Below are 26,401 nucleotides of genomic sequence, written 5' to 3' on the forward strand. Positions count from 1 at the left end.
TTGCAGCTAAAATTAACACGATGCATAGTGAACTGTGGCTCTGTATCAAAATCTGTATTGGAACAATATTCAGTTGGTTACTGAAATAATAAAGACCCCTGACGCAGTCACCATAAGTAAGGTGGGACCCGCAGCTGTTCGATGGCAGTGGAGGTAGCCTTCCTCATGAGTTGGGCAGAGAAAAATCTTCTCTGCTTGTCGGCAGGCCACATCGCTGGGTCCTTGAATGTGGGGGCAGACTTTCTCAGCAGGCACTCCTTGGACCCAAGAGAATCGGAACTATCCAGCCAGGGGTTTCAGTTGATGGTGAACCGGGTTAGAGAGAAATCTAACCTGTCCCCACTAGAAATCTCCGTTCCCATTAATAAAAAAAAAATACTATCTACTTCTGAAGGTTAATTAGTTTTTATTGAGTTTTAATGAAAATGCAAACATCCACCAAGTAAGAGGACAATAATCAGTCAGGAATATTGGACATTTATTTCTTTAGTCCGTTCAGAAACAGAAGTCAGTCCGCAGTATATGGTCATAGCTGTGATCGCCTATCCTCGAGAACATGCCCAGCCAATGAAAATGACCGTTTGGTTGATGTGCTGGCAGCAGAAACTCTGAGGACTCATCTGGCAACTCCAGAGAGATGTTTCCACTTAGTTGATTTTGACTTCCAGTAAGACAAGATGTAATCAATAATTTCATCAGTGTTAGTCATGTATGCATCCACCTGAGAAAAAGCAGGTGGTATTGTTCTGAATGTGATGTGACGATATATTTTGCAAGTAGTATTGTCATTAGAAATAAATATAAATTAATATAAATAGCTAATGAAAGAAAATATATACATATCTCAGATATATTTGAAGATGAAGAAGAATAGAGGTCTCCCAAGAAATTTTCCTCTAGTTTCACCTTCTTAATGGGTTGCTGCAAGACAGACAGGTCATCTTGATTGTCTGCTGCTGGCAGTCTATCCACCATCTCTTTCAAGTTGGACAGTACCTGTGCATATTCAGTTGGTGCTAATGTTCCAAAGTTGTTTATACAGTTCATCCAGTAATGCCGCAGAACAATGTGATTGATGAATTGTGAAGTATTTATGCAGCATGTTAAGTAGATGTTTTTTTTAGTTGTGTGATGACGCTACTATTAGAAGCCTTTTCAGTGAAGTGTTTTTGCAGCTTTATTTTGGTAGGTAACACCAGATGCAATGAAGGGCTTTTGTCAATAGAGAGGCATTTTGTGGCCACATCAACTTGAATGACATCAGTCAACAAGTCTTCATTGATAATCAGCCAGCAGACAAAAAAAAAAATTCTATTAAAATCTGGCTCAGCACTCCATGTATGAAGATCTGAAAAATGTGTTGCCACTGATTTCATTGTTAATACTACACTGTTCCATCATGTTACTACACATTGTTTAGTGTTGTTACCAGCTGATTGTTTATTTTTGTTCTTTTTGCCAATGTCACTAGTTCTTTGGAGGTGTCAATAAGTTGGGCTACTTCAGGTTGCAAACCAGTGCCATATGAACCTGTCTGTTGCAGTGCATGCGACAAAACAAGTTTTAGATTATGACATGAACATCCAATCCACGTGTTTTCTCGAAAGGTAGCCTTCATATTACTGGCATTGTCTGTAGTGAACACATTGTCTTGATGTTGTACACAAAACTCGTCCAAAATCGACTTTACTTTGTTTTATATTTTCCGATATATGATTTTCATGCAGTAATCAAGTAGCCAAGATACACGATTCAGTTTGACAGTTATCAATATACTGTACAGTCACAGTTATGTAGCTGTGGTTGTTTTATGTGTCCAAAGGTCAGTTGTCACTCCGAACTGTGGCACTAAAGTTAGCTTGTCGATAAGTATGATCTTCTCTTTCTCCACAACACCATCAAGATGATGAGAGACAGAGCATGACATAGTCCAGATCAACGTTCCCATATTTAGCACCAATGGAGATGAGCTTTGATGCTAAATTCCTGAATCCGTCCCCTTCAACAATAGAAAAAAGCCTCACATCTATTGCACACATGGCGACCACAATGTCTGCCACGTCAGATTTGATGTTTGCAGGTACTTTGTTGGTTATTACTTGATAGAGAAAAGCCTGGCATAGCTGTAAGTTTTGTTGCTGGCATACCGTTTGCACAATAGTCCTTGTGAGCCTGTAAGCCATTGGTCCTAACGTGATCTCCAAGAGAGAATTGTCTTGCATCTCGAGCAAAGCACAAAAGGCACTTCTTTGGCATCAACCAATACCAATTTAAAGACAGTCTATACTTTACTGTTACCTTATTTTTCGTATATAAAACATGGTCGCTGTTTGAATCAATACATTTCTGAATGTCGGTTGTACTGTGATAAGTCACAAATCAATCCCACAGTCTTTGGTAATAAGTAATCGTACTCCAAACAGAACCAAGACTATACAATAACTGCTGAAACACATTGATCAATAGTATGAATCCACACACATACACACACCAATGTGTAAAAATGTTCAAAGTATTTTACTTTAAAACATCCTTTTACATTTTCATTTTTGTATAATTTTTTTTAAATAATTTTTTAGAAACCTTTTTTTTAAGAGTACCCTCAGCAACGACCACTATTTTTTAGGCAATATTGTTTAATTGCCAAGTTACATAGCACCTCATTCATTGGGTTACTGACGTATGTTGTTTTTTTTTAAGTGCTATAATACGTGTGCCAAAGTGCAAGTGCTACTCAAATGGCTAAATTAAAGAATATCAAAAAATGAAAAACAAAAACTTATCTGAACAATATACTGTACTGTAGGCACACAACTACACAATTGTTCCTCATCCCCTGCCCAGAGCTGTCTCGTGCACTCTATGAACTTTAAGTGGAGTTGGACCTCCTCCGGTCTTTGACCAATCAAATGTCTTCTTTGTGCACATGCTTCCTCTTTCTGCCTTGAGAGAGTCGTTGAGAGACTAGCCCAGCAGTGCATCACCCGAGCTGGTCAGCAGCACTGGCTGGACACAGACCACTAGATTGGAATAAAAGCAGCAAAAGGTACGCTGGTCCCCATGGGACCCCGCAGGAACATCTTCCATCCCCATGGGAACCCCGCAGGCCTTCTTCCGACCCTGCGGTATTCCCGCAGACCCAAAGGGGATTCCTGCAGGATCCCTGCAAAGCCCATTCCCATGCAGGTTTCTATTCTGGGTTTGATGGCGATGAAAAGGAATGCCAGACTGCCTCCAAGTTCTTCAGCTGTTGGAAAGAACTGGGCTCAATGGGGCTCGATGCCCTACTGCGCAGCCCTGGCCAGAGACACATCTACTGTATGTATTCCCTCCTTGGCCCATAGTATGCTGCATGTTGAAAAAGATCACATTGCACTGGGGTTGAATAATTCTCATAGCTCCAGATTGGCCACAAAGGCTGTGGTACCACGGACTGATTTGACTGCCGGACAGGGGTCCTCTCCATTTTCTGCAGGTACGTGGCCTACTGAAGCAGGGTCCGGTGCTCATGGAGGATCCCTGCCCTTTGGATCTTATGGCTTGGCCATTGAAAGGGCTCAGTTGAGACAAAAAGGTTATTCTGATTCGGTCATCGCTACCTTGCTTCGGTCATCGCTACCTTGATTCAGTCTACATCTATGGCCTATGTGAGGGTGTGGAGGATGTTCAAGGCCTGGTGTACTGAGCACGGACTTTCTTCCTTCTTTGCTCAGATCGTGCATATCTTAGCATTTCTCCAGGCAGATCTTCAGAAAGGATTGGTGTTGGGTTCTCTAAAAGTTCAGACTGCGGCTTTGGCCTGTTTCAGGGGCTGACTAAAGAAGACTTCTCTTGCGGCTCGCACAGAAATCATTGAATTCTTTGGGGACCGGGCCACTTGCAGCCTCCTTTTCATACGCCATGTCAAGAGTGGAACCTTAATTTAGTCCTTCAGGCTCTTCAGACACCTCCTTCTGAGCCACTCTGGAAGGCATTCTTGAAAGATCTTACGCTAAAGACAGAGTTCCTGATGGCTGTTGCGTCAGCAGGTAGGGTTTCGGTGCTTCAGGTTCTCTCCTGTTGGAATCCCTTTCTTCGCTTTTTGGAGGTTGGGTCTGCTTCCTTTCTTCTGAAAGTGGTATCAGCATTTCTTCTCAGCCAATCTGTGGAGCTTCCATCCTTTCGCATAAAGGAAGAAATGGCTCGGTATTCTTCCTTGAAGCTTCACAATGTGCACAGAGTCCTCAATAGAATCTGGAAGTTAATACGTTTCACAAATCAGACAGACTATGCTTTTTGGTAAACAGAGGCTTGGCATCATGGCTTACAAGCCCACAATTGCTAAATGGCTGAAGGAGACTATCGTGTCAGCTTACTTGCTTGCAGGGAAGCAGGCTCCTCATGCCTTGTGAGCTCATTCTCCGAGGTGTACAGCAACATCCTGAGCAGAGACTACCTTACTGTCTCTGGCAGATGTTTGCAAGGCGGCAACATGATTGACACTGCATACCTTTGCCAAGCACTTACAAGGTGGCATGCTCGGAAGCCAGTTTGGGGGCTTCGGTCCTCAGGGCAGTGGCGCCAGGATCCCACCCACTCTAGGGTTTGCCTTTGAACATCCCATGGGTTCTGGAATAATGGGAAGCTATTTAATGAGAGGAGAAATTAGGTCTTACCTGATAATTTTCTTTCCATTAGTCCTCCCCACTATTCCAGAGGCCCACCCAAGGTTTTTGAGATGGTTAGTTGGTGCAAAGTAATGGGTAAACTAATGACTGTCACCTTGCATGGTGCTTTCTGCATATGTCTTGTTCTTTACAAGTTGTCCAAGATGAGAGAGATCCACACATTTGATCATCTGGTTAGTGTTAGATTAGTGAGTTGTTCAAGGTTGTGTTTATTCTGAGTTTATCCTTACTGCTTGTTTACATAAATACAGAGGAGCTGGACTGGATTCCAATAGAGATGTCTCAGTTCATTTTTCAGTTCTGTATCTCCACGTGCTGGTTGATGGACATAACTGCCCCACAGGTTCTGGAATAGTGGGAAGGACTAAATGGAAAGAAAATTATCAGGTAAGACCTAATTTCTCATAAATTCCTCTTCAATTTCTGCCTCTTTGCACAGCAAGTTCCCTTCTCCTCTCTAATTTTAAAAATTGTGTGCTGTTGTTGTCTGCCTTTAAGTTTGCAGACTAGTAGATTCCTTGGTTTATTTCCATGTTCAAAAAAGGTCTGTTGTAACCTGCGTCATCTGATACTCAATTCCCTCAAGTTGCAAATTCTTTGTTTCTGCTCTTATTCTTTCAGGGTCTGCCTATGGCTTCTTTCTGCTCATTATCGTGCACCTAGTTTCCAGATCCTTATTTTTTATAATAAACATTACTCCTTCTCTTTATTTTTTCCTCAGGCAAGCCCCACTTGATAAATTCCTTTCAAATCACCGCCTTTAATCCTTCCCACACTACATAAGTATTGCCATACTGGGACAGACCAAAGGTCCATCAAGCCCAGCATCCTGTTTCCATCAGTGGCCAAACCAGGTCACAAATACCTGGCAAGATCCCCAAAAAAGTACAAAACATTTTATGCTGCTTATCCCAGAAATAGTGGATTTTCCCCAAGTCTAATTTAATAATGGTCTATGGACTTTTCCTTTAGGAAGCCGTCCAAACCTTTTTTAAACTCTGCTAAGCTAACTGCCTTTACCACATTTTATGGCAACAGTGGAGCCATGAGGCAGAGCAGATTCTGAGCAGCGCTGCTCCTTGTCTTCCTTCCAAGCACCTGCAATTGAAACGGATTCCGGTCCTCGTTTCACATAGCCACTTACCGGGAGAGTTGTCAGCCGAGCCCTCGATTACCGAGAGTTTTTAGACCCGATATGGCCTCAAATACGCTGCAGAAGGGACAGGATAAGAGCAATGTTTACCCCTTAGGACAGTCTTCATCCCCTCCCATAATATATTTGGGGTTACTTCACACATGTCATTAAATTGTAAATATTCCACTATATCTTTCTCTATTTGCTGCACATGCTCTGGGATTCTAAGAATAGTATCATTGAGCTTCCAATAACTTATTCCCACCTTTGCTGGAACTATATCTAAACATAATAATAGTGGTGCATGGTCAGACCAAGTATGTGGATGAATTGAGGATGACCTCACCTTCTGGAGAATGGGTGGGGGGTACTAGGTATAGTATAACTTCATTGTATAAAGCACTGCTTCTCTCAACCACCCCTATTCAGTATTATGTACATGACTAGGAAAGAGATTTAGGGAAACAATGGGAAATTACTTTCAGGCATTTGTTGAAAATAGCTATAAAATTCTATATCCAGGTACTACACCCCATATTGTCTCATACAAATGTTTAAAACGAGTACTGGTACATTTTGGAGAAATTGTGGTATGAAACCCTTCAGCAGATTCTTCAGGTAGTCTACGCTGTTGACGCAGAGTATTATTTACTTAATTTTAAACCTCTTGGGGTGAAAAAGGAACAACGTAACGTAGCTACTAGTTTATTTACGGTGTTTAGCCCCCCTCACCTCACCAGGAGGGTACAATATTCAGAAGGCTGGTGAAGGCTAAACCTTCGGCTGCTTCTCCACGGATAAACTCTTTCCTTATCCAGTGTCACAGGAAAAAGATTCACCCTTATATTTTTCTTAAATAAATTTAGCTTGTATGTAAATAAAACATTATTTAAAAAGACATTTAGATAAAAAATGTATTAACCGATAAATGTTTGCATAGAATAGAAAAAACAAAACAAAAAAATAATTTAGTAGTTCACAACTAAAAGTTTGAAACTAAAAGATTCACATAATATGATTTCTTTAATGGCAGAATACAGATCTCTTTTTTTTTTTTTTTTTCCTGCTAGAGGAAATTGTAGAAGCAGACAGCCGCAAGACACTAGTCAGTCTGCCTCACAAGTTCCTACCGCCCAACTTCTCTCGCCCTCATTTATAACTTATAATTTGGACAGTTTGACCTGTTTACATGCAGAATCCTACAGCTGTAGTTCTTCTAACTTACTCTCCTGGCTATCATGTCTTGTTTTTCTCCTTTCCTGCTGTTACATTCCCTTCCAAGCTTTCTCAAGGCCAGCCATCTGTTTCCTGCATGCCGCTATCACTACATGACCCATAATGCCCTTGTGATATTTATGTTTCTCTTACAAGTCTACAGAACAGGCTGCGCTTGTGGTTTTTTCTGCTGTGCCCTCTCCACCAGGTTGCACAATGCCTTAGAGACCTTTCTTCTTGGTTCTGTGTTCACCCTCTGTATTGTATCATAGTGGAATCCATTTTAGGGTGTGCTGTTGGTGTACACTAAGCACTAAAATGATCAGTTTCAGTTGCTAGTGTAACACTCAGTTTTCTACAATGACCAGCAGACTTGCTTTGGCAATGGCTTGGAAAGAACCACTGGTACCCATGGTGGACCTGGTCCTTCGCAAAATGAATTACATTTATCAGATGACTAAGCTTCAGCATAGTCAAGTGGTCTCTTTTCATAAGACTTTGGGCATCTATCACCATTAGCAGATGACAGGAGTTGGGGGCACCCACTATGTTGTCATAAATATTCACAATGCTCAAGCTGTTGCTTGGTATGGTAGGGGTACTGAACTCATACTGATTCTTAAGGGGGGAGGGGTTTAACTTGGTTCCATGAGGGAGGGGGTGGAGAATCAAGTGGGATTTGTGAAGTAGACTGAAGGTTAGCTATCCTGTGGTTGTTGAAACATATATTTTGTATTGTTTCATTCTAATAAAGTTTAAAATGTGAAAACAATTACGGTGAAGAATCTAAAATTATTTGCAGTACTCTGGAAGTATTCTCCACTGGTAATAGCTCACCTTGTTCTAACAGTACAGCAGTGGGTAGATTTCCCAAAGAGTTGTTAAACCTCTAAACCTTAGTTTTACTTGCATTCAGCTTTAACAAATGAGTAAAAGCCTGATATTTAATCTTACTAATGCAGTTCAATATCTTTTCATATGTATAGTTCAAGTAATCTAAAATTGGAACCAGCACTAAAATATTATCAGCATAAGAATATAAGTGTTTGCCTTTACCCAAATCAATAAAATCTAGAGAGCTCAACCTACCTTAACTTTCTGAAAAATGTCCACCAGCCATCCCCAGGACCTCTGTCCATCAGCTTTATCAGTGTCTCTCAGAAGCTGACTATGGGCTTTGAAACATCCTATCTTCCTTTTTGCAGTTTGCAGAGTGGTGTTTGGACTATGGTGCACATGGATGTCGTATTCCTGATAGACCATACTCGCTCTTTGAAGGTAAAACCAATCTTTTATTTGCTGAGACTTCATATTAAATTAAAGTTATACTGTTTGTCATTTAAAAGGCAATGCTGTGATCTAGGCACCCTCACTTATGTGTGTTATGCACCTAAATGTCTAGACTACCAGCACTTATTATTTGCACATACCCATGTAAATGCTAGCAGAGCACCTAGGCACTATTCTGCAAATATCCACTTAACTTGCATAGCATATATTTAAAAGGGGGTGTACACAGGGACCAGGGCCAGTCTTGTGCAGACCAGTTCAGTGGGCCCGCCCATGCTCGCCACCATAAGCCATAATGTATCAGAGTTTAAAAGGAGATTTAGAGCTCTTGGAACTCCACCTCCCCCCATACCTTGATGTGCATCCACCACGTTTCAGTAGAGAGTGGCAGCGGTTTTCATATCCCGCCAGCTGCTGAGCCCAGATCCTCCTCGCTGCTGCATCCCGCTCTTTCATATGCAGGAGGTGACATCAAAAGTGGGCACAGCAACTTGTCTCACACTTTGTTTTGGATTGATTTACATTTTTTGGCTACGATGACTTTCCGTAGTGGAGTTCAGCAAGCGGACTATGTGCACAGCCATTTTGAGACTGATTTATAAGAGGACTGCATGAATTTGATGCTTGGATTGGATGTATGGATGAGGGAGAAATTGAGTGCGGGATTGATTGAAGTGGATGATGTTACTAGTTTAACTGTTTAGTTAAGCCTGAAAGGGGGCTATGGGTGTATACAGAGTATGTTTGTGTGACCTACTCCGGTGATGACACACTTCCTTGGGGAGATTACTGGCAGGAGGGGCGAATGGGGTTGAGAGAGGGGAGGGAGAGGGATGGCAGGTTGGGTCTACGGGGTGAGCTCATGGAATGTTAACGGTTCAAATGATCCAGGAAAGAGAAGTATTATTTTTAGAGAGCTGATGTCATTATGCTTCAGGAAACACATATAAAAAAAAAAGGTGTTCTATTGCTTTGCCATGGAGATTTTAATGGGTGTTGTACGCAAGCTGATCCCAGAGGGGGTAAAACTGGGGGTTTAGTGATATACATCAAAACAGCTGTCCCTTTTATTAAAGAAAATATATTTACTGTATGCTCCAAATGTGGGTCAGGGGGACTTTTATGACTTCTTACAAGAAGACCTTTCTCATTTTGCCTCAGAGCACGTGGTCATGGGAGGTGACTTTTGACCGTTCTAAGGGAGGGGGTGGGGTAGTTTGGCTTACAGAGAGAAATTTCTGCAGTTGGTTAAAGGTTTAGACTTGCTGGACGTATTGAGATTGCAACATCCGGGACAACACTCCTACTCCTTTTACTCACATGCACAACAGACCTATACGAGAATAGATATAATCTGGTGCAGTCAAGCTTTGTGGGGTCAGATGCAAGACACTGATATTGAGAGTATACATGCCTCTGATCATGCCCTGGTTTGGACTTAGTTGCGAGGATTGAGTGGTGAAAGACGTTGCACTTTCTGGAAATTAAATGAGTCTGTGCTAGGGGATGTGGAGGTGTGTGCAGAGGTACGTGAGGTTATTAAAAATTATATGGAGTTGAGTGACATGGGTGAAGTATCTGATGGGACTCTTTGGGATGTTCTCAAAATGGTGGTACGTGGTCACCTCATTAAGTGGGGCACAAGAAGGAAGCGGGAGCGGGGAAAGAAAGAACTAGAGCTTCGCATGCAATTAGTGCAACTAGAGACCTGCACCAAGAGGGGAGAGATCTAGCCATTTTACTACAGTTACTAGCTTGTAGAATTGCAGAGGCTTCAGGTGGACCAGATGGAATTTCATAGATGATTGGTCCAGCAGAGGTTCTATGAATTTAGTAACAAGGTGGTCAGAATGCTAGCTCGGTATATTAGAAAGTGTCAGATTACGCATACCATCACTAAAATCAAGAGGGCTGGAGATATCCTCTACTAAAGAGACAGGGAGATTCAAGGGCAATTTGTTCAGTTTTATACTAATCTGTATTCTAGAGGAGATGGGGTTCAGAAATCAAAGATTCAGGAGTAGTTGGCTAGAAATGGGTTGACGAGTTTAAAAGCAGCTGACCGAGACCAGTTGGAAGCCCCTATAGCTCTTGAGGAGATCTTAAGGGTTGTCAAAGGTCTTAAAGGGGGAAAACACTGGGAGTGGATGGATTTACAGCAAAGTTTTATAAGCTTTTTGTCGCTGAGTTAGGTCCTCTTCTGAGAAGAGTGGGAAATGCATGCTTTGAAGGCCACTCCCTACTGTAGTATTCGTGAGGAGGAGATCTCAGTAATACTGAAGCCTGGGAAAGATCCAGAGGTATGTGGTTCCTATCTACGACTTCTCTACTAAATACTGATGTAAAAATTCTAGCAAAGATCATAACAGATCGCTTGAGTCGGATACTCCCGCAGATTATCCATACAGATTAATCTGGTTTTGTTCCCAGGCGTCAGGTGGCAGATAATATTAGACGTACTCTTAATATAATTTTGGGGGGTGCAAGTTCAGGGGGAGTCACTAGCCCTACAGACCATGGATGCTGAGAAGGTGTTCGATAAGAGTCGAGTGGCCATATTTACGGGAAGTGCTGCGATTCATGGGATTCAGCCCCAAGTTTCTGGGATGGTTGCAGTGTCTCTGTGAAACTCCTGTAGCTCATATTAAGATTAATGGAGGGTACTCTCCACAATTCTCCATAATGAAGGGGACCAGACAGGGATGCCCACTTTTTTCTCTGTTATTTGCACTGTCCATGGAATCATTGGTACAACGGGTTCGATCTCTGCCTGACATAAAAGGGGTTCAGATAGGGGGAAAGGAGCACAAGATAGCTTTATTTACAAATGATATCCTGTTTTTGCAGGAGATTTGGACTCTTTTTTTTTGTTGTTGTTGTTGTTCTATGTAAGAGCACCCCAGTTGACCCTGCCTATAATAATCTGGGAATTGAATTCCTTTGGGAAAAAGTCGGAATTTAAAGTTAACTATGATAAATCGGAATTCATGGTCATTACCATTCCAGGGGAGGAGAAGGAGAGGATATTACAGTCCTTTTCCTTTTGCAGGGCGTGGATCAGTTTTTGGTATTTGGGTATACTGATACACAAAGATTTGTCTAAATTGTTTACATTGAATTATACCCCATTATTCCACCAGCTCCGCCGAGACCTGAATAATTGGGTGGTTATCATGGTGGAGTTGAATCTCGGCAGTAAAAATGAACTTGTTACCATGGTGGTTGTTCTTGTTTCAAACTCTTCCCTTAGTGGTACTGAGGACGGAATTAATGTGGCTCCAGTCAGAAATTTCTAGCTTTGTATGGGGAGGGCGCCCTTCCAGACTGGCTAAGAAAGTGATGTGGGGTGTGGTGGAGCTGGGGGGAAGGGGAATGCCCAATTTAGTGTGGTACTATTGGGCTGCGCAGCTAAAACTTATGTCTGGTTGGACTCAAGAAGGACTGCGGGTTATTACCTCCATGGAACAACATATTTGAAGGATTATTCCCTAGGAGCTGTCCTTTGTGCCTTTCTTTCCAATCGGGCATATAAGCAGCTTTCATCCAACCCCTTTCTCTCGCACTTACTGTCCCTGTGAAGCTTTTTAAAAACTAAGCTGAGGGATCTCGTGCTCCCTCCTCATTTGCTCATATAATTCAAGAACCAGGCTTCTCAGCAGTCCTTGGGAGGGTAGTATTTGTTGATTGGACCCAACGTGGTCTTATTAAATTTCGAGAATTTCTTGAAAGCCGTGGAAATGTGTTCCTTTGAGGAGCTTCAGGCGTCTCATGGGTTAACACATACGGATATGATTTTGTATTTGCAAGTAAAGCATCACATTTCTAGTCAGGGGTGGTTGAGGGCTGAGTTCCCATTTATACCGCTTTATACAGGGAAATGAGTTCTATAAACATTCTTATATGCAGTGGTGAGAAAAAGATTTGGGATGTGATTTGAGTGTCAATGAATGGAAGTGAAAAAAGCTTCCATATGTGTCCTTGTTAAGGAAAATGCATATAAAGTATTAACTAGTTGGTGCTATAAACCAGATAGGGTAAGGGCTATGTTTCCTGGGTCCACTGATCTGTGTTGGAGATGTAGTACAGTCACGGGCACCTTTTTTCATATCTAGCGGTCTTGTGTGCAGCTTCAGGGGTTCTGGCAAGGAGTTACGAAACGTTTGTCCTCACTTCTTGACACTATATTTCCTTGTGATCCTAAATGATGTTTGCTTGGGTGGGGCAGTCGCAGAGGCCAAAGTGGCAGCGTCACCTCAAGAGGCTGTGCTTAACATCGGAGAAAAATATCATTGCGGCCCATTGGAAGCAAGAGCGAGGACCGACATTAGCCAGCTGGATTTTGAAAGTAAAACTTTTAGGGGATTTGGAGAAATTAACAGACCGCAGACTGGGGCGATATGGTTCTTCTGCTGAAGAATGGGTGCACCTAGATCTGTTATTGAGGGATACTTAAGGTTGTTAGGGAAGGGGGGGTAGAGGTGGGCCAGCGGAAGGATGGGTACTGGGGGGGTGGGTTCGGGATGTTCAAATGAGAAGGGATGAGTACTCTGAAGAAATCATGGAGTGCTCAGAATTTGGAGTAGGAATAAAGAGGGGGGGTGGTTGTGGAGGGATTGCTGAGGTAAGGTTCTTTAGCTGGAAGATACTAAAAAGTTCATGATTTTCTCAGTGGTGTATTGCACTTGATGTTTGTAATGTCTTCATAAACCTTCAATAAAAATTTAATGTTAAAAAAAAAATAAAAAGATGCTTAGTGATGCCGTTCATTTCGTACACGTATTTTCCTAAAATAGTTGCTCCACTAGAGCAAGTTTAGGAAAATACATGTGTTTTTTTTTCTCTGCTGCCTTGTATGTATTTTACAGAAGGTTCCATATTGAGTGGGCCTTTTTTTGTAAAGTACTACTATTACTACTTTTACCATTTCTAAAGTTCTACTAGATGTATGCAGTGCTGTACACTGTAGTATAGAGCTTGAGTATAGAGTTAAAATAGAATAAAAGGGTGTGTTTCCTTTAAAATGTTTGGAACTACAAGACCCATGAGGCAATGGGCATGTAGTCGGCAGCACCAGGCTTGGGTAGGAGCCTGGAGAATGAGTGGAAACTCAGCAGGAGACCAGCTGCTGTAATTAAGGAGTTTTGTTCCAGGAGACCAGGTGCTCTCAGCTCCCTTACTTAACTCTTCTTATGTGCTGAGAGCAGGGTTTAAAGAGAGGGTTTTCTTTTATTTCTTTGGTGGTGGACAGAGAGAGAGTGAAAGAAAGGAGCAGTCTCTGCTAAGTAGTAGTAGTAGCTCTGGAGAGAGACAGGGAGGGAAAGAAAGCTGCATTCACTGGATTCAGGAAGGAAAGAAAATGTCCACTCCGAGATGGTTATTGTCAGGGGCTTGAATCAAACAGGACAAGGAGGTGTGACTGGGACCTGAAAGTGAGGGTGAGGAGTTTCCCTGGACTGTAAGTCTACTACTACTAATACTATTTATCATTTCTATAGCGCCACTTGACGTACGTAGCGCTTTACACTTGAACGTGGAGAGACAGTCCCTGCTTGACAGAGCTTACATTCTAATTAGGACAGACAGGACATATAAGGGATAAGAGACAGTTGAAGTGAGGGTTCTGAACGGATGAGTGGGAGTTAGGAGTTAAAAGCAGCATCAAAAAGGTGGGCTTTTAGCTTAGATTTGAAGATGGCCAGAGATGAGGCTTGACGTACCGGCTCAGGAAGTCTATTCCAGGCATACGGTGCGGCAAGATAAAAGGAACGGAGTCTGGAGTTAGCGGTGGAGGAGAAGGGTGCAGATAAGAGAGATTTACCCAGCGAGCGGAGTTCCCGGGGAGGGGTGTAGGGAGAGATGAGCGTGGAGAGGTACTGAGGAGCTGCAGAGTGAATGCATTTATAAGTCAGTAAGAGGAGTTTGAACTGTGCACAGAAGCGGATAGGGAGCCATTGAAGTGTCTTGAGGAGAGGGGTAATATGAGCATAACGACATTGGCGGAATATTAGACGTGCAGCCATATTTTGAACAGATTGAAGAGGAGAGAGATGGCTAAGTGGGAGACCTGTGAGAAGCATGTTGCAGTAGTCTAAGCGGGAGGTGAAAAGAGTGTGGATGAGGGGGGGTTCTGTTTGCATACTCAGAAAGGAAAGGGAGAATTTTAGTGATGTTATAGAGGAAGAAACGACAGGTTTTAGCAGTCTGTTGAATATGTGAAGAGAGGGAGGAGTCAAAGATGACCCCAAGGTTGCGTGCTGATGAGACAGGAAGGATGAGCGTGTTATCCACAGGAATAGAGAATTGGGGGAGAGGAGAGGTTGGTTTAGGTGGAAGGATAAGGAGCTAAGTCTTAGTCATGTTTAGCTTCAGATGGCGGTGAAACATCCAGGCAGCAATGTCGGACAGGCAGGCTGAAACTTTGGCCTGGATGCCTGCTGAGATTTCTGGTGCGGAGAGGTAGATCTGGGAGTCGTCGGCATAAAGATGATACCGAAAACCATGGGATGAGATCAGAGTACCAAGCGAAGAAGTATAGATGGAGAAGAGTAGAGGTCTCAGGACAGATCCCTGAGGTACGCCAACAGACAGTGGGATAGAAGAAGAGGAGGATCCACCAGAGTGTACACTAAAAGTACATCGGGAGAGGTAAGAAGAAAACCTGGAAAGGATAGAGCCTTGAAATCCAAGTGAGGATAGCGTATCAAGGAGTAAGTCTCTATCCTTATTGCCAGGGGGTGGTTGGAGGTTGATGCAGGATCTTCACGAGCACTAAGAACAAAGGAGCAGGGCACAGAAATTTCCCACAGCCAGGGGGCTCAGGTAGAGGCAGGTTGGTATGGGAAATTTTCATCAAAAGATCTTATATGATGTGGGCATTGGCTGAGTACAGGGTGAAAGTGTGCCTAGTGGAAACTGGCCAAGCCAGTGTTAAAGAGCCTTTCCTTAGTGTCGGCTTCACTGTTCTACACAAATGTACAAAACAATAAGCCCATCCAACTCCAACATATTTATTTTTTTATTACATTTGTACCCCGGCACTTTGCCACGCATGGCAGGCTCAATGCGGCTTACATGGGGCAATGGAGGGTTAAGTGACTATAACTACAGACTGGTAAGTCTCACGTCGGTAATAGGAAAAATAATGGAGTCGCTGCTGAAAGAAAGGATAGTTAACTTTCTAGAAACCGATGGGTTACAGGACCCGAGGCAACATGACTTTACCAAAGGAAAATCCTGCCAAACGAATCTTAATGACTTTTTTGAGTGGGTGACCAAAGAACTGGATGAGGGACGTGCGCTAGATGTAATCTACTTGGACTTCAGCAAAGCCTTTGATACGGTCCCCCACAGAAGACTCGTGAATAAGCTGAAAGGGTTGAACTTAGGACCAAAAGTGGTGAACTGGATAAGAAACTAGTTGACCGACAGGTGGCAGAGGGTGGTGGTAAATAGAATCCGCTCGGAGGAAAGGAAGGTGAGCAGTGGAGTTCCTCAGTGGTCGGTGCTGGGGCCTATTCTGTTTAATATATTTGTGGGAGATATTGCTGAAGGGTTGGAAGGAAAGGTTTGCCTTTTTGCGGATGACACGAAAATAGCCAATAGAGTGAATACCCTAGAGGGAGTAGAAACGATGAGAAGGGATCTCCGAACGTTAGAAAAATAGTCAAGGGTCTGGAAGTTAAAATTTAATTCACAAAAAGTACTCTTTTACATTTAATAATCTCTTTTTTATTCAAATCATTCCCACCACAAGTGCTCAAAATTTTAAATAACATAACAGTTACTTTGGAACTCTCATCTGCTCATCAAGCATGTGCATTCACTCAGTCAATCCTACACATTCATCCTTGTTATAAAGTCATAGTTTTGAATTATGCTCAAAATCTTCCCACAGCTAACATATATTTAGATCTTAAGATATCTGATCATATCTTGGTTAGTTGTAAGGCCACAGTTCCGCATTATTACTGAAAAATATCTTCAAATTTGCGATGTCCTTGATATTATGCTTAACACATTTCAAAGGTCCATTTGCTGATGTTGTAATCAATTATATCAATCCTTTTACGAACTGTGTGTCCCTTGCTTCCGAGGAGGCACCACAAGGCAAGGAGATGGCTACCAGAGTAACTGCAAGAACCCTCTCAGCATTGTGACTTTAAAACATGGATTCTGATTTTGAAGAGCATCCCTCTCGGGAAGTGGAGGAGGAGTGGTCCCATGTATTCCAGCTCTTTCGCAGAGAAGAGTTATATCATCTTATTGACAAGGTTGCAGAGGCCCTAGCATTGCTCAAGCCTCCTGCCGCAGAATCCTCTGAGGGGGATTTGCTGTTGGAGGGCCTCGCTGGGCCCTCAAAGCATTTCCCCTCTATATGGCCCTCATTTGTATGATGTTAGCAGACTGGAAGTCTCCAGATGGGCCCCTTAGGGGAGAGGTCAGGGTTCTGGATTGCATTTCCACCTTCGTCCTGGAGGCAGCCGAGAAGTACTGGGTGTTCCCTAAAGTGGATGCTCTGGTTACTGCAGTCAGAAAGGCGACCGCAATGTGGCGGAGGGCAGGTTGGCTCTTTGGGAACTCCATGAGAAGAATGTAGAGCAGTAGCTGCACCTGGGCTTCTCAGTGGGGTTCTTGAGCATTTAGGGCGCAATTTGTAGTGGTTCTGTGGCTAGGGCTATGCTGTGATGGCTGCAGAAGTTGTCTGAGTTTCCTGAGGTTACTCGCCTGTAATCGAGGACAGCCTTTTTGGCAGATGTCCTCTATGACCTGATCCAGCTGGCCTCTCACTCTGTTGCGGCCTCGGTAGTAGGTCGCCGTTGGCTTTGGCTCCAGCTGCCCTTTGGGGGGCTTTTGCTCTTTGGTGGTGATTTGGAGAAACGTGAAGGATATGGGGAAGGCATGGCCTCTCCATCTCCCTGAACTGAAGCAGAAGGGGTCGCAATGGTCTCCTGCCTCCAGGTGGTGTTCTAAGGCAGCTGGCCGTTTTCAGTTGACTCTGCACTCCCCAGCCTTATGGGGGTAGAGTAGGTCCTTCAAGCTGGACTCCTTTCATGGCCCCAAAAGAGCTGGTGCCTTAGGTCCCTCAGGGGGAATTGTGGTGGCTTGCCCGGCCCAATCAGGGTGTGCTAGGTCCCTCACTGTTTCTGGTGGGAGGCAGGCTGTTTCTTCAGCTACAAATGGGTCCGTATCACCTTGGATCCGTGGGTGCTGAAGGTGGATGAGAGGGAGTACTCCTTTGAATTCATCCATCTGGTTCCCAATGCCTTCATGGCCTCCCCTTGTGATTCGGCCCTCAACTGGCAGGCCGTTACTCATAGGCTGTGGCATCTGTGAGACTTAGAGGCAATGGAGCTCATTCTGCTGGCGAAGCATGGCCTGGGATGTTATTCCATCTTCGTGGCTCCTTTTGCCCCATTCTGGACCTCAAAGGGGTGTATGCTTGTCTACAAGTCTAGCGTTTTCAGGTGGAGACCATTCATTCATCGCATTTGTGCCACCAGGGGAATTATTGACTTTCATTGACCTCATGGAGGCTTATCTGCACATCCCCATCGCAGCTTATCACAAGAGAGAGCTGTTCTTCTGTGTGCTGTGCCAGCACTTTGTTTCAGGCCTTTACTTTTGGCCTGGCCACAGTGCCCCACACCTTTTTCCAAGGGTAATGGTGATGATGGCTATGCACCTGAGGTGTCAAGGGATTTGGGTTCATCCCTATCTTGATGACTGGTTGGCTGTTCTGGCCAGCTCTGCGGCAGAAGCCAGTTTGGTCACCTCCCAGGTCATTTCTCTCCTGGAGTCCCTGGGCTGGGTTGTCAGCCGGCCCAAGAGCCATCTGGTTCTATCTTAGTTCCTGCAGTACCTCGGGGTCTGTTTTGACATGGCCCCGGGGGATGGAGAAGGACTAGATGGAGAAGCTCCAGGCACAGCAGTGAAGGTTGCGTGAGCTCCAGATTCCCACGGTGTGGGATTATTTGTGGCTTCATGGCATAAAAGAGATTTACATATAATGGAGGCAATGTATGCAAATCAAGTTTAAGTTTATGCATATTCATTGTGGATATCCTGAAAACCTGACTGGCAAAGGGGGTACTCCAGGACTGGATTTGGGAAACACTGGTGTAGCTGACTAAAGAAAATTATCAGGTAAGACATAGTTTCTCCTTGTTGCTGCTGTTGGTGTTGTAGAGAGCAACCTTCTTAAGAACATATGCCTCTAGGGAAGAGAGGGAGTGGCAGTAATCTGGCAAGGTATGTTAACACTTCAGTAGCCCCAGTAGTAAAGCCTTTAGTATTGCAAATGGTTCCAGGCCCAGAAGAAGAAGGGTTTAAGTAGCAAGCCTTAACTGGCTAGAAATGTCATGGTGCTAGGTTATATGAGAAATAAAAGGAATAACTTGTTGGAGAAGGAGAAGCTTGGTAGTATCCTGTATTGGCAAGGGCTGGGTGTCAGTTTAGTTTGGGGTAAAAGGCTGCTGTAATCTGAAAGAGGGTAAAGTGTTAGAATTCCAGTCTGTTGTATCTTGTCAGGGAAAGATGACTATGTAAAGACAAATATCATATTTTGTTATTTTGAGTTTGCTTAAATAAAGTAGAAGCTTGAAGAATTATGGCCTTAGCCTTGGTCATTATTAGAAGTGCCCTAGTAAGAAAGCAGCTAGAAAAGTGTCCGCTATTGACCCTGTGGCCAGAGGGGGCACCCTGACAGTAGTGACAGTACAAATGGCAACCAGAATTATCACAACACATACACATAACCTGACTTGCATATTATATTTCTGGCCTATACACCCTATGCAAAATTGGGTTTATATCCTGGGATCTAAAAATGTAAATTTGAACATATTTAAATGTTACCTGGAAACATAATAGGCAAGCTGCATACTGTATGTGGAAAATGTAAAGTATTACCCTGAAAGAATTTCAGTATTTTTGTGTTCAGAGTGGGAAGTAGTTCATATGTTGTGTATAAAAATGTCTAGGCGCTCCTACAATTAGACAGCAGCTGTGATGCCATTTCTAGATACTGTTCTGCTGCTGTTCTGTTTAAAATGAAGTTTGAAACGTAATGTGTTTATCTTTTCCCTTACAGTTTTACAGTAATAATGGCAAGTGTGAAGTATTTCCTTTAGCTAATACTCTGCTGATCTGTGTTAAAAAAAATAACCCCCCCCCCCCCCCAAAAAAAAAACCCTCTGCAACCAAAGTATTCATTTCCAGATAGTGATTTTCTGTCTCTTATTTGCTATTGTCTTAGAGGTCCTTTCATTAAGCTGTGGTAACAAATAACTTTAGCGTGCCTTTACGTGAGTAATTCATGCTCTCAAAGGCCATTTTTACTGTGGCTGTTTAAAAAAATGTGATTTTGTATTTATTTCATTAATGACCTTGCGCTAATTTTGCCATTAGAGTACAGCCATTTTTAAAAATTACTATGGGAGCACTTACCGCCACCTATTTTGTAGATGTAAGGCTTCCCACATTATCCGTATGCTAGCCACTTAATAGAGGAATACCCACTCTCTGCCCTGACACGCCCTTCAAAAAATTTTTAAAAATATTTAGCACATGGCAAATCTCAAGTGAAATGCGTTAGCGCATCCCATGCTAAGCTATTTTTACTGCATTAGGTGTGTGTTAGAGTCTAATGCAGCTTAGTAAAAGGGCCCCTTAGAGTTTAAAGAAATGCAGTAATTGAGTTGCTGACACTCTTGTTCCAAATTGTATTGTTTAGGGAGTTCTCAAAGTTATTTGGGAGGGGGGGGGGGTCTAAGAAGGTCTTTGATCTAATTTCCTTATTGTTTCTGTTTTACTTTCTCTTTTCTCAGTTTGTGGACTGAATTAGACTATCCTAGGCTATTACATGCTTTTTATTTTTATGCTGAAACAGTTGAATCCTGGAAGCCAGTTTTCCTTGCTTGTTTTCTACATCATATTTTAAACATTTCAATTTTAAAAAATCTGCATTGACAATTGATCAAGTAAATACTGAAAATCCTCCTTCTTTTGATTTTCATTTTTCAGGTATGGCTGGAGCGATTCATTTCTTATCGGACATGTTGGCCCCCGAAGGTTCTCGGTTTCCAGCATTTGAACTGTGATCAATAAACACAAGATACCATTGAAACAGGACAGCTCAAATTTCCATCGGCTGCAAAGCGAGTGAAAGGAAACTATTCCAAACTTCCCAAGATTTTTAGTGCCTCTAATGCCATATTAGAAGGGTCCCATCACTGGAGCATGAACAAGAAAAGAAGAGAAGCCTTACATGTTGCTTATGAATGAACCATTGCTTTGGTGGTGTGAAAAGAAAAATACATTGTTTTGAACTTTGTGTAGATATGTGCACATCTGTTCATGTTTGTGGCGTTAGTGGATTTCAGCTTCTGTCATTTCATTAGGGAGCCATTTTACACATCTTATTTTTTTGCCCTCTCTTATGCATAAGTATAGTGCTACTTTTGGTTATGAGTGTAAGTCTACATGCATTTTCATTCAGAAAGCTGAATGCATCAGAATGTCCTGTGGTTCAAACTAAGTTTCAAACTGACTGACCATGAATTTCCTAGTTCAGTGTTTCCCAAGTTGGTCCTGGAGTACCCCCTTGCCAGATCGTAGATAAACCAAAGAGATATTTTATTAATATGATAAAAGTAAAATATGCATACAATAGTCCATATACATAGAATAGCCTATTCTATGTATACGGACTATTGTATGCATATTTTACTTTTATCATATTAATAAAATATCTCTTTGGTTTATCTACGATCTGCTTTGTACAGTTTCCACTTTGGAGTTTGCAGATCGTCTGCCCCTTTGTTTTCTTGTACCCCCTTGCCAGTCAGGTTTTCAGGATATCCACAATGAATATACATGAAATAGATTTGCATACACTGCCTCCGTTATATGCAGATCTCTTTCATACATATTCATTGTGGATATCCTGAAAACCTGACTGGCAAGGGGTACTTCAGGACCTACCTGGGAAACACTGCCTTCGTTGTAAGATGAAGGCGCAATATGGTGATTAAGAGCACTAAAGTACCAGTCAAGGGAATAGTATGGCCTGTCCCCTGAATCTCAATTTTTATATATGTAAGTGGGTAATCTACTGGCATTTTTCCCTTTCCCCTGGCCATGTTGGAAGAAATTAGATTGAATGTCTGAAACATAGGCATCAGAACAGGGGAGTCACAGGTGCAATGCACCCCCAAAATTTTCTTTCCTGGTGACATTACAATCATCATACCTGCAGAAGCATCGCGGCAGGGAGCTGGCAGGCCTTGAGCATGTGTAGATGCTCAAAAGTCAAGCACCTGCTGTCCATGATGCCTATTCTCTTATGCCAATTGTAGTCTCACTGCCCTGGGGGAAGGAAAGAAACACTTCATGGGGGAGGGCGAGGGGAAGTGGAAGAAAGATGCTGGAGACCACGAGACAGGGGCAAGAAGAAATGCTGGTGACCAAGGGGGGCAGAGGTGATGGAAGGAAGAATAGAGATGTTGAGCATCATGATGGGAGTTCAAGAGGTAAGGAAGGAGAGCAATGCTGGACCCCAAGGAAAAGGGGATGCCAAGTTACCCAGTTTTGATCTGGAGATTTTGGGACAGTCCTGGATTTCTGACCACTGGAATGTAACTTCAAAACCAAGACCAGCCAAATTGTCTCTAGCTTGGAACTGGGTTTCTTTAGGTGACCAGGGGATTAAGAAATAAGGAAGCTGAGAGATGCTAGATGCAATGGGGGGGGGGGGGCAACTATGGGATGATAGAGAAGGGGAGATGCTGGTATGTGGTTGAGGGCAGAGTTCGGGTACTCCCCCTCCTAAAAAAAAAAAGATGTTCGTGGTTAATCCATCCCCAGAGATAGCTGCATAGATATTTCTGAGGTACTAAAGATTGTTTTAATATGAAAAGCACTATATAAATCCAGATATTATTGGGTGTTTGAGGCTCATTATACTGCTGGTATAAATCTGTGACGATGTTCTATAAAATTCAGTATCTTTGATTTAGCTTTTTAATAAAACATTTACCATCAGACACAATTCATAGCATTGGTTAACTTAAGATTCCATAATGTAAAAAAATTTAATTTTGCTCTACCATTTCATTTCATTTTTCATAAGAAAGATTTTTTTGTGCTGGGGGGGCAGAGGTGTGTGGAATCCTGTGCCTAGGTATATTAATATTATAGGGGGAGCCATGGGATGTCTTCATGCTTGACTGTTGCAGTGTGTATATGTCTTGATGAAAAACATGTAGTCTGACTGTTCAATTATCCATAAACGTCATGCTCAAGGAAAGAATACGTTGTCAGAATTAATTGTATTCCAGATTTTCAATTTTATGACACTGTTTTGTGTGTATATATACACACACACAAATACAATTGAGCCTTGCTACCAGAATGTGGACAGGACAGTATCTGTTTTCCTCTCACCTTGTTGCTGAGATCATACATTTGAAGCAGCAAATTCACCAGGATTTCACAGTGAAAGTGATTTCTTGGTTCAAGAGAAGCAGTAACTATAAATTCTCCAGTACAGAGTTAAGTTTGTTGATATAGGATGAAAAACAAGAGGACATAGTGGCAAACTGAAAGCCCAGCTAATGGTCTAGTCCTCAGATTTGATGTTTGTAAGCAGTCATTGAAATTGTCTTGCCCCTGGTGTTTTGTAAAACACAAGCTAAAGATAATACATTCGGTAAGAATGTGCTTTCATATAATACTTTTATCAGTATGTTTGATTTTTCTCTTGTTATTTTACTGTTACTGATTGTGAAGTTGATTACAGTCTGGAGATCATTTTTCAGCTTGTGTATTAAAATGTTTCAGCTTCATATAATGTAAAATAAAATTGTTAAAAATATTCTCTGATTCCATCAAGTCATGAAGCAGCCTTCTTAATTTCATTACTGTCAGTTAAAAACACAGTAGAATAAATTGTACCAGTCCTTTGAGTAGTAATAGACTGTGGTGGACTGTGCTTGACTCATTGATTTAACTGGGGGGAAAAAAGAAAGACAAAACACAAGCATTGCAATTACCAGTAATCCTCATAGCTGGTAATTGCAATAGATGGAGATATTGGGGGTTTCCCCCCATATTCCATATATCGTGCCTAGTGTTCTGTGCTGAAATCCAAGTGTATTCTATAACAATGTGTGTAACTTAATTTGACTTAAGCTAATCAATGTTGATAACAGGTCTTAACGAGCAGTGATCACTAATTGGCAGTAATTAGAATTTACACGAACAATTCGATAAGCATATTCTTTAACGCACTGCGCCTAAATTCTAATGTGTACAGCCAAAAAGGAGCATGGCTATAGGTGGGGAAATGGACGTTTTGTAGGCACACTTATAGAATATGCCCCTTTGTGCCTAAATCTACTTGCCAGTATTTCTACCACATTTCCTTGGTGTAAATGGATGCACGAAGTTTTAAAAACTGTGATATCAACTAAGCATATTCTATATACCTCTTCTAAATAAAGGCCCCGCTTATAGAATACACTTAGGCGGAAATTTATTCTGCATGGATTTTTCAGGCACCATATATAGAATCTGGCCATTTATGTTTATTGTAAACACTTGATTAAGCGCCAAATTTGGGCATTCCAAGTCTAGGCGATGTACAATGTAAAATCATCAAAGAAAGGAAAAGAACTCCAAATTAAAATATGACAGATACACATGTAATCAGTCAAGGAGAAAAAAAATTCCAACATGCAAGCATACATCACAAAAAACATAGGGCCCCTTTTACCAAGCCACAGCAAAAGGCCGGTGCTGGTGTCTGCGTGTGTTTTACACACACACCGAGGCCCCCTTTTACCGCAGCTGGTAAAAGGTAAGTCTCGCCTTCCTGCAGGAAATGGCCATGCAGCAAGTAAAACACTTGCTGCTTGCCCATCTCGGGGGAGTCCTTACCGCCAGCCATGGAGGTGGCGGTAAGGGCTCCTGCATTAACCCACTGGTAACCGGCACATGCAGCACTGCCTGATTACTGCCGGGTACACTCTGGTGCTACAAAAATAAATTTTTGTAGCGCCGGAAATGATGCACTAGGAGTGGGAAGTACTGCTAGGCTTACCGCCGCTTAGTAAAAAGAGCCCATAGTGACTGCCCCAATCCAGTGTTTTTTAATAAATGCCTCAGTAAAGAGAGAGGTTTTTAAATTTATCTTAAATTGTTTAGAAGATGTTTCAGAATGAAGTCCTAGAGGCCAAAGCATTCCAGAGAGGGTGCTAAAAAGTAAAAGGCACTCATCGTAGTGGTTTCCCAATGCACTTGCAAAAGAGAAGGAAAGAGCAAGCGATGGTCATTTAATGACCTCAAAATGCATGCAGGGACATATGATATGGTGAGATTAAACAATGTATTCCTATGTATGTCATTTATACATGTTAGTATACTGCTCATAACCTGAGTTGTACATGGGAAACATGCAATACAGTAATGTCACTCAGAAACGCAATCAGTACTCACCTACTCATAGGAAAGACCAGGGAAACAGCACCTGAGAAGAAAACCATCTCAAGTGAAAATAAACTGTAGATATGAGAATATGAAGTGGGAGACACACATTAGGGAATATATTTGCATGTAACAAATTGCTGTGTTCATAGAATGTCCTGCTGCAGCAGATGATGGCAGATAAAATGGTAATCAACTAAAATAAGGCATGAGATCAGCACAGAAAACCTCTAGGGACCAATACTGTACCACTGCAGTCTGCCTTTAATCAAAACACAAGCTGCTGTGAGTAAAAGTGAAACTGTATATTGAGGGCCAACCAAGAAGTGCTACTGGTTAGTGGCCATAATCAAATCAGTAACCAGATAGCCATTTTGCTGTCCTAACTGCTTCTAGGTAGTTATCCAGTTAGTGGTCTGAATATGACTGCTAACTGAATAACCTCTGACAAAGCCCAGCTCTGCTCCTAGACCGCCCTGGCACTCTGTATAGTGCCAAGGTGGTCAGAGGAAATATTCAATGACACTCTTCGGTCAGAAACAGACCAGGAAGCAGGAAAAGGAAGAAGGCTTGATAGGCAATGGGGTAAACAAACTTTATTGCTGCAATGCGTAAGACTCAACATGGCACCACATTGCTGTACAGGTGTGCTTGCCCTAGGAGTCTAGCAATATAGTGTTCTACAAGACTAGGAACTATGCAGCTAAGTTAGATAGTGTTTGAAGGTCTTTAAAAAGACTGCATAAATGGATACAGCACTTTTCAAAACGTTAAATAGTTTGGGGTTAAAAAATGCTAAAAGGGTGTGCACTGTAGAGGGTACAGCTCTCCTCCAATGGTTAGTGCCATTGAATATCCTCACCAGCACTTACCTGGTTAGTAGTATCTGCTATCTGGATAAGTGTCTTTGAATATCGACTCCTTAGTTAACAAAAAAAGTTAAGACATAACAGAATATGACCTAGCAGAATATTTTCATCAAACAACTGAACAATGACTGTTGGGGCTGCAAGAATGAATTGTAATGTACATAATGTGAAGTGTTAGAAGTCCTAGTGGAAATACAGGCAACTCAACAGCTGGGTCTGGCAGGCTACAGTGACAGAATGAACTAATAGCAGGATACAAGTAAAGTAATATCTAGAAATTCAGCTTGCTTGGTTTGCAGGTGTTCATGTATTCAGGTTCATATCGCAGGCTACACAGGGAACCTTCTAAGCCAGGTGTTTGGAAAACAGTTATGCTATAAATAGTAGATACAAATTTGTTCCTAGATGTCAGAAAAGAGAGGCCCTGGGTATGAATGAACAGGACATGATGTTCATCTACCCAGGATTGCAGGATATAAAGAAGGCAGGTGACAAAGAAGTACCTGGAAAGATTTCAAAACAGTACAATACATTTTATGCTGCTTATCCTGGAAATAAGCAGTGGGTTTTCCCCAAGTCCATTTAATAATGGCTTATGGGCTTTTCTTTTAGGAAGCTATCCAAACCTTTTTTAAACCCTGCTAACTGCTTTTACTACATTCTCTAACAACAAATTCCAGAGTTTAATTACACATTGAGTGAAGAAATATTTTCTCTGATTTGTTTTAAATTTACTACTTTAT

The 26,401-nt window shown here is 42.2% G+C and overlaps 1 protein-coding gene across 1 annotated transcript in view; it reads left to right on the top strand.

Moving 5' to 3' along the window:
* The window catches only part of LANCL2 (LanC like 2), a 161,215-nt gene extending 140,135 nt beyond the window's left edge, over positions 1–21,080 (top strand). Inside the window, exons 8-9 of the mRNA XM_030207281.1 lie at positions 8,223–8,295; positions 20,329–21,080. Of these exons, the coding sequence (XP_030063141.1) occupies positions 8,223–8,295; positions 20,329–20,405 (150 nt within the window). The 3' untranslated portion in view covers positions 20,406–21,080. The remainder of the gene's footprint in view (positions 1–8,222; positions 8,296–20,328) is intronic.
* Positions 21,081–26,401: the final 5,321 nt, after the last annotated feature.

Source organism: Microcaecilia unicolor, chromosome 1, assembly GCF_901765095.1.
Source record: "Microcaecilia unicolor chromosome 1, aMicUni1.1, whole genome shotgun sequence".
NCBI classification, from domain to species: Eukaryota; Metazoa; Chordata; class Amphibia; order Gymnophiona; family Siphonopidae; genus Microcaecilia; species Microcaecilia unicolor.